The sequence below is a fragment of the Crassostrea angulata genome, chromosome 10, assembly GCF_025612915.1.
Source record: "Crassostrea angulata isolate pt1a10 chromosome 10, ASM2561291v2, whole genome shotgun sequence".
NCBI classification, from domain to species: Eukaryota; Metazoa; Mollusca; class Bivalvia; order Ostreida; family Ostreidae; genus Magallana; species Magallana angulata.
Window position 1 is genome coordinate 11,334,715 of NC_069120.1, and position 9,195 is coordinate 11,343,909.

The 9,195-nt window shown below is 32.2% G+C and overlaps 1 protein-coding gene across 7 annotated transcripts in view; it reads left to right on the forward strand.

The window, feature by feature from the left end:
• The window catches only part of LOC128165648 (uncharacterized), a 62,010-nt gene extending 53,565 nt beyond the window's left edge, over positions 1–8,445 (forward strand). For 4 of the 7 annotated variants that reach the window (XM_052830379.1, XM_052830385.1, XM_052830381.1 and 1 more), the window contains 4 exons: positions 219–337; positions 5,168–5,450; positions 5,651–5,829; positions 6,109–8,445. In XM_052830379.1, the coding sequence (XP_052686339.1) occupies positions 219–337; positions 5,168–5,450; positions 5,651–5,829; positions 6,109–6,234 (707 nt within the window). In that variant the 3' untranslated portion in view covers positions 6,235–8,445. The remainder of the gene's footprint in view (positions 1–218; positions 338–5,167; positions 5,451–5,650; positions 5,830–6,108) is intronic. The other 3 variants (XM_052830383.1, XM_052830382.1, XM_052830380.1) reach the window with 3 other exon arrangements.
• The last annotated feature ends 750 nt before the right edge of the window (positions 8,446–9,195 follow it).

The window sequence follows — 9,195 nt, forward strand, 5'->3', positions numbered from 1 at the left end:
GAATGACTCTGACTCAACAAGTAGTATTGGGCAACTTCATGCTATATCATACTCTATATCATACTATCTGTAGCGCCAATGTCTTGTACTGGAATGTGTGTGTATGGTAGCAATATACTCCTCATTTTGCCAAGGGTTATAGTGGATGTACACATATGATTTCTGCAATATTTGTCAAGAAAAGCTACCTTCAAAGTGCAACATGTGCTTCGTTTTAGAAGACCAGGAAACGGAACTCTTAATCAAAGGATCCAAGGTTTCATTGTCAAACCAGAAGAACCGCTGCCTGGCCAATTGTGACACTAGTGATAATGAAATCAAGGGCAAGAATAGTCAGGTCAGTGCATCCTTAGATCTGTCCTCTTTCTGTTTGTAGAGTACTGGTGCTGGGAGACATTGCATTTGAATTTTATGATTTAGATGTGTAGTGGTGGATCAAGGGGAGTGGTTTATAAGTTTTACTTTATTTTATACACTTTGTTAATGTTTCAGAAACTTGTTTGAACACAATGATATTTCTGTATAAAGCAGTAACCATACGGGACATAACAAGTTTCATAACTTTAAGCATGGGTAGGTCTTTGGAAGAGAAGTGGGCAAAGAAGAGAAGTGGGGTATATGCTTTTTGGAAAAAGAACTTGTTTTCTATTTAAAATCCACCACTAATCTACATTTACGTTGCATCTGATGTACAAGTAGAACACATTATAGCATTATTTTCATGCATTTAATGTTAGTTGTTCCTAGTCTGGAAGCTTCATTGTCTTGTGATAGTATTTGTGGGAAACATGAACAGGTTTTTGCAAAAAATATTTCTTTAGTGCTTACCTTTGTTTCACCTGCATACATGCTCTTTTCATTTTATCCAATTATTTTGAAGGTGATTCCACAAATCTTTTAAAATGAATCATTTTCTCCTTTCCTTTAACAACCTTTATCAATATGTGTTTGTCATATGCAAGGTTTTGTGTGTAAGCCACTAATATCTTTTAAGCCTATTGTCTTTAAGCCTATTATATAATCACACGTAAATTACACCAGCAACTTCTTTTTCTTTCACGAAACCAATCAAGCAGCAAATGGCCTATAATTAACAGTTCCATAAGGTAAACCCTCTCTATCATTTGTGTCATGCCTTTATTTGTAATATATATATATATCTACTAGATGTTCTCTCCTCTATATCAAATGTATATCATCAGGATATAAGTTCAAACATAATCATGCACATGAGCCTAAGTTTCCAACCATTATTTTTTATGGAAGTTATTGGTTGACATTTTACTGAGTTCACGAACCAGTGCTTCTTCTTATATTGTTTTATAATTTGTTTGGCATTTTCACCCTTCTCCTAGTCCCCTTAATTGCAAAGTAGAGAAAAGCAATATATATTGTAAAACCCTGGGCTAAAAAGTTAATTGTCTTCTATTCTGCATCAGATTTAAGGAAGCCGATTTGGGTTTTTTTGCGGAAAAACTACAATAGCAAAAGTCTTTATTTTTTAACCATATGTAATTTAAACCAACTCTAGTTTATATGCGAAGGTTCATGAAAATCGACCGTCTGGTTCTTTTAAGGGACCATCTCAAAATAGAGGTACATTTACTATAGGAATGTATAGGAAACTGTCATTTTCCGCACATCAAAGCAGTTTTAAAAAATACTACAATAGCTTTTTTTCTCAAATTGTTATATATGATAAGTAATATTATTTCCTACCTTATATGTAAAAAACAAAAATTCTACCTTCTGGTTTTTAGTGGGGGCCATCTCAAAATATTAAAATTCACCAAATTTTGCTATATATTTGGATCATCAGGAATGATGATTGGTATAATGGATTCATTCCAAAAATGAGGAAAATACCCTCGAGGAAAGCATCATTCTGTATATAAAATTTCAACAGCGTACAATTTTTAATTTTTCTTTTATGTTATTTCTTATAACGTACTCCTACAAAGCTTGATTTTTTCATAACGTCATAAAAGCGCAATGGCAATGCTCCCCTACCACACAACGTAAAAATCGTGTTAAAAATAAAAATTTCCTTTAAAAATCTAAATATTTTTATCTGTATTTTGTTTATTGTGTTCAATTTTATAAATGATATCGAAAAAAATTCATAAGAAGTATAAAACAACTGTATTATATTAGAATGCGCAAAAACATGCGCAATGCAAACTAAAGTCGGCCTCCTTAAGTTAAAGTAACATGACATCAGTACAGTAAAACACACTTTTAATGAAGTACCTAGGACGGAGAAGTTTGCTTCACTATAAGCATATTTCGTTATATTCGATTAATGTTCAATATATGTTTTGAGTTAAGAAAAAGAAAAAATCATTTAACTATACCTGTAAGCATCAATTCATTATAAAGGTGTTCACTATAAGCATTTTTTACTGTAATTCGTATAGTTTATGAAACAACAGAAAGTTTGTGATGTTCAAGAAAATCTCTATACTGTAAGGATCAATAATCATCATCATATATCTCTCGTTAAACTTGCTTTGAATATCAACAATGAAAATGAATCTTGTTTTGATTTGAATCCCACTAGCTCACATTGAGCACTATCAGTTAATTGTGTGTGAAAGAATAACCGTAATTTAATTTACTTTGTGAAACAACAGTTATAATCTGACATTTTTAAGGCACTAGGTACATTTTTTCCTGGTTACAACAGAGAGGGTTCTGGAAGTTGAATGTTTTACATGTACCTATAATGTGCCTGTGTTTATGATTGAGTTTTTCATCTCTGTAAAAATTAGAGGCAAAAATTACACTGGTTACTCAATATCTTGAGAGTCCATAGCCTGAGATGCATGCTGTTCTAATGTTTTTTTACCAAAACTTGTAGATCTTATGCAAAGGTGGTGTTTGTGGATTTTTTTTCATCCAGTGATTTGTATTTTTGGTGATTAATATGTCAATAAGTGTCACTGTACTTTAATTATTGCTCTATAATGCTGACATCGTTTGATTCAACATGAACTTCTGAATCAGCAGTTTTTATTTAATTGAACATTAGTCACAATTAAAACAATATGCATAATATCAAGTTATGTAGTATGTGTGAAATGTCAACATGAAGGGTGAATCTATAGTAAGAGATGCATAGAATTGATACACTCTTGATCTCAAATGGCAATATGCTGTCATGTCAGCTAACGTTGTTTAAAGATAACTTCATTTATTTTCATAGTAATGTTTTATGTTTTACACAGATGTAGCTGACATAGAAGAAAGATACTTAACAATAAGTTAAAGGATTAAATCATTTTGTCCATATTTCTCTGTATCATAAATTTTCATGTTACAGAATTCGACTTATTTTCTAGAAGTAGTTAACTATTGAAGAAGATACCTAGTTATTGTTTCTCATAGAAATCAATGTTTGGGCAGTATGATATATTATATAATACTGGTTCATGATGTACTATTGTTTTGGAAGCTATTTTTTTTTTCCAAAACAGGTATTAGTACATTGTGAACCAGTAAATTTTAATTTACTATCCATAAATTTTAATTTACTATCCATAAATTTTAATTTACTATTCAGAATTGAATACTCAGTATTAATGAGCAATAGTATCTACCAAATACAGGAGAAATAAGGCACCAAAACAATGATGGTTCCACGGTATATTTTGCAGGAACCTTCCAGGAAGCACATTGTCCATCTGTCTGTCCCTCCATTGTTCTATATGTCAACATCTTAACTCAGTGAATTAACGCACCAATTGACATCGATATACATTTTACTGTTATCCTTTCAGATACTTTAAATCATCATTTTAATTTTTCGGAATGTGCATCAACAATTTTGGTTTGATGATATAACTTAATTGCAAATTTTTGTCTACGGTATATTACAGAGGTTTTGATGACCATAGAAACAAGACTTTTATACAAAAATGGATCCCTCTCTAACTGTGATGTTCTTATTTTTCAAATTATCACTGATTTACAAATTTCAGCTTTGAAGTAATTATGTTAAACAGAACTCATATTCTAACAGAATGATGTTCATATCGGGGACATAAATACGTCCCTGGTACACATGTACTAAATGTACTCATGGTAGTTTGAATGACCTTTGTTTCATTAGAAGTGGGAAATTCATGGTGTATAATCAAGGAACTGAACCATGACCATTAAATCTGCTTTGAAGGTTGCTACTAGTAATATAAGCACACAGTCAAAATTTTAATTCTGTAGAATTAAACATTGCAAGTATTTTTTTTTTTAATTACAATTGAAATTTGTTTTCTCTGCAAAGATATGTTATTCACCAATTTAAGCTTTGTAGAGTTTAACACCTAGATATAGCTTTCTTTTTTGCCATAGTAGCTTTCTATTTCCACAGCAATGTCATGTCAACATTTTCAATCATCTTAAGTCTGCTTATTTAAAAGGCAGTTTGTACTTCAAGAATTTCCAAGATGGGAAAATCATGTACCAGATTTGGAATTTATTTCTTCCATAGTTTCCATTAATTTGTCCACAAAATGTATATTTTTTAAAATTTTGATATGTTTTTTCTTTATTGCACAAATATCATGGTAGCATTATCCATTGTTTAAATTCATTATACTCTTATCTTGCTTTTAAGGTGACAATGAGCTTGTTGTTTCCAAAACTTTACAATATTCAGCATGTTTACAGGGCATGTGTTGCTTTAACTGATTTTTTATTTTCTTTCTACATATGTGCTTTTTACAATTTCTAAATCTTATGATGCATGTTTAAATCATATATAGAGTAAACCAATCTCTCTCTCTCTCTCTCTCTCTCTCTCTCTCTCTCTCTCTCTCTCTCTCTCTCTCTCTCTGCACAATCAATAATAGAGATGTTTAACCAGTATAGAATACTGACATAAATTTATCCACAGAATTTAAAATTAAACTAGATACCCTTTTCAATTTTTTTTTAAATCTGTCATTTGTATTCCAACATAGATGATGAACATATTCCCGAAATTTACAATATACCATAATCTTAGGTTTTTCCATAATTGACTCTTAGCGGTTTATCAGCCATTATCAATCTTTCACGTTTGATACTAGCTCGCAATTTCGTACTCCCAAAGAATTGATTTGTGTACCTGTTTTCTTAGAGATTTCAAGTAACACCCAATCTGATTTATATTTTCTCTTTGTTGCAGAACTGCTCTGACAAAAATGGCAAACACAACACAGAAAGCAAAAAATTGATCAAATGTTCACCCTGGAAACATGGCTTTGTACAGTTTTTAAGGAAGAAGAAGCCCAGTCATCCCCATCGTAGTCAAAACAACAACGACTCAGTGCATTCCAATCACTACGTAGACTCGCGCAATGGGCATGCTCGACTAGGCTGCAACAGTGCTCACCTGCGAACCAACCAAGAGGACAGCAGCAGTGAAATGGAGACTGCCTTCTCTCCTTCCCCAATCCCTGTGTTTTCTGGTTAGTCTTAACTTATTAAAATAATAATTAAACTGATAAAAAATCATAGTTACCAGTATAGCTTGCTAATCTTTTGACCAGGGATTACCTTTAGTAATTCTGAATGCAGGGTGAATAATTAACGTATTCATGGTGAATTGTTTAAATTCTTTGATTCAATTTTTGCAATGTTTGACTGATTTGTGTTCTTTTTTGTACAGATAATTTGGAGGTCCACTCCTCTCCAGTTCCCGGTCAAGTAACCCCCTCCCCTACACCCACCAAAGTCTTTGATTTCACTGTGGTCTCCTCAGAATCTCCTCAAGCTAAGTCGTGCCTTCTGAGTTGGAAAGGGTGCCGGGACTGTACCTACAGCGATGACCAGCAGTCAGATGATGGTGTAGGTGACTGGCCCATTGTCTGCCATCATACACTCAATTATTTTACTGAGAAAATTATAATACTGCCAATTTTACTTTTATCCTTTTGCAACCAGATATAAACAAAAAGAAATGTTTTTGATTACCCTATGAATATGAAAGCAATTAAGGATAAGATATTTTGAAGAGTGATCTTTTGAAAGATCAAGCATCAATCATTACTTATAATGTGAAAAAAGTAGCAGTTGAAGAATTTTGTTTTGCTAGAGTTCTAATTATGAAATTTGATTGTATTGCAGCAAGGGAGTGAATGCACCTTTAGATTTGAACAGAGTGTGGATGTAGCAATCAAAACATCTATGTCAATTAAAAATGTACAGGATGCCAAGAAGTATTCTGCCTACAAGAAATATGCTCACACGTGACAGACTGATGACACAGAAAAATTGGCATTGCAAGCTTGTGTACTTGTGATAATGTAGCCTCATATGTGTTCAGTCTCTTTAGTTTTTGTAGTCATGGTGACAGATTCAGAGAGAGGCTAGAATGACAACACAGCCCAAGTGGACATGAGGAGATACGGATGATCATCCCATTAACCCATTTGGTGTGGTTTTCTCTGAATCTGTCAGTTTTTGGTCACCTTTTTCATTATATTATATTTTCTAAAATTGAAAAAAATATATATAACTGATTTTCATTTGATTTTCATGAATAATCATTGTGACAAATTATGTCAAGTATATATCAAGTGACATGTCATTTTGCTCTGTTACTTTGAGCTGTTGACTTATTTTTCCCTGTGGCACCATCATATAGATAGAATAATCAATCTAGAGCATTATATTACATTATTGATGTTATTGTCATGTACAGCTTTAACTTTTTTGTATTTTTGTATATTTAGATCATGAAACTCAAATCCATATAGTCCTCATGTTTTAATCACAGTTAGCCATTCCAAGCCATGTTGATATTTGTTTGAACCTATTTTATGGACATGCACAACAAATTGGACACAGATTAACAAACTGGCAGTCCTTTCCCAATTGTTAAATCACAATTTACTCATTTGATTTTTTGTACACTAAACTTATTGGTTGTGACATACATTATTTTAAAGTCTCTACAGTACCCAAGCAAGGTTGCACATTTTTAAATGCGATACTTTGATTTCATTATAAAAATTAAAGTATAAAGCCCCTTTTTTTTACATTAGCAGACTCTTAGATTTTCTATTACATGTACCAAAAAGGACATTATGAAAAACATATCCTCTGATGCAGGAAAAACTAGTTTTGTCCATTTTACAATAAGTACAGCTCTAATGTTCCTCAGTAGAAATTTTTGTCATTAACATTTTTACCACAAAATTTAGGGATATCAAACAAAAATGGATTGTTTTGATTTTTAAAGTCTTTAGCTATCATATATACATTAGAAAACTCAGATCCTATCAAAATAATTAACAATAAAAAATCAGTCCTATCCTTATCATGATTAAACATTTTGGTGCTCTTTATACTTGAAGAAGAAACAAAACTGAGTACCATTTCATTGTGCTTCCATTTGACCTTGTTTCACGATCCTGGGTGTATACACCAATTTGTTGACTTTTTTTATTTTGTTATTTATCTGTGATATACTGTATTGTTTACTGTTTTATTGTCACAGTGTGTATTTCAATTTACTTTGTCTTGATCTGATCTCCACAATTCCAGAAATACAATGTTATATTGATGCTATTGTATCTAGGTGTCTGTTGAGATTTTTCTCTCCTTTTTATTCAATTTTGTGATTTATTGAAGAATGCTGAAATATCCAGACTTTTGTTTATTTCTACTTTATTGGCCATTTTTGTTTTTTGCATTTTGAAAACAGATTGTTATTATACTAGTGAATTAATACTAGTTTGTATCTGTTGAACGTTTGGGATATATACCAAAATTCACAACTTTATGATCCATGCATGTAGTCCCTGTGCTTGACCCAGTAAATTAGTAGTACTATATACCTCATGTGTTAATTTTTATGTGTTAGTTCTTCTTTTTAATGTGTACTGTTTAAAAAAACTCAACACACATAAATATGCAATGTACATTATACAATTCAAGAGTTGTCAAACATTTTACAGAATAGTCAAAACTCTGACAGTTTATGTAATCATGAATGACAAGCGTATTTCTTCACTTTGACCACGTGTCTATCATTCTTCCTTTTCAGACATATTAGTTCTTCATTCTGACTTCACCCTACCTTACAATTGTGATATCGTACACTGACTTGTATACAATTTACCACTTCAGTCTTCACCATGGCAACAACGAGGCTGTGCTTCTGTCTGGTTCCCACTCATATTCCCCCGTGTCTGTCTGGTACCCACTCACTCCTCATGTTTTGTGATTTAAGTGTTAATTGTTTGATCAACGTTTCATGTGATTTACCCATTTCTTTCAAAGATATTTATATCAATACCAGTTTATACATATTTCCAGTTGTACTATGGTGTTTCGTCATCATGTTTTACCTTTGACCTTTCAGAGGTCAGACTATGGAATTTGTTACGAATTGTCTTGTTTTACTGATACTGTATGTAGACATCATAAATAATTATAATAAAACTACTGTTCACAACGTTGTCTTGTCTTTCTGATACTCTTTTAATTTTGGTCATTTTTGACATTGACAAGGTCCTGGGGTCATTTTCATGACAACACAACACTGGCAAACCTAGTAAAAATTAAGATTTGATCCGACAATATAGATATTGAAAATTCTTAAAATGTAAGTAATGGATAATATTGTTGTAACATATATACATAGGCGAAGTACCATACGTCTCAAAATTAGAGAGCCAACAATAATTGGCTCAAAATGTTTTGGTGTAAACTTGAAAACTTGAATGTTCTCCCACTGGCCAGTAACAGCTAGATTTTGCCAATAATATCACCAAAGACACACGTACAGAACTGCTAACATTTTGCGTGTAATGAGAGCAAGCCCATTTAGTACTAGGCTACTATTAATTAATTTATCAATAATAAATATACTTTTGCTCTTTAAAAATGAAATGTAGTCAATCTAATTATGTAATGCAACGTTTTGTTTTTGTTTTTGAAAATTTTTATCAGTTTAATGCTCCAGTCACACATTCACGGATTAAATGCCGGATTAGCTACGGAAGCGATCAGGAAACATTCGTGGCGATATGTATTGACCCGTGGGATTTCCGTCTGTTATCGTATCCAAACGTAGCAATACTTGTATAGCTGCAACAATTTTTGAACATGTTCAAAATTCCACTACGGATGAAACCACCGTAGTACTTCCTTAGAAAAACTTACTAAACCGTTTTAGAATGTAGAAGTCCGTTTTAACTCCGTATA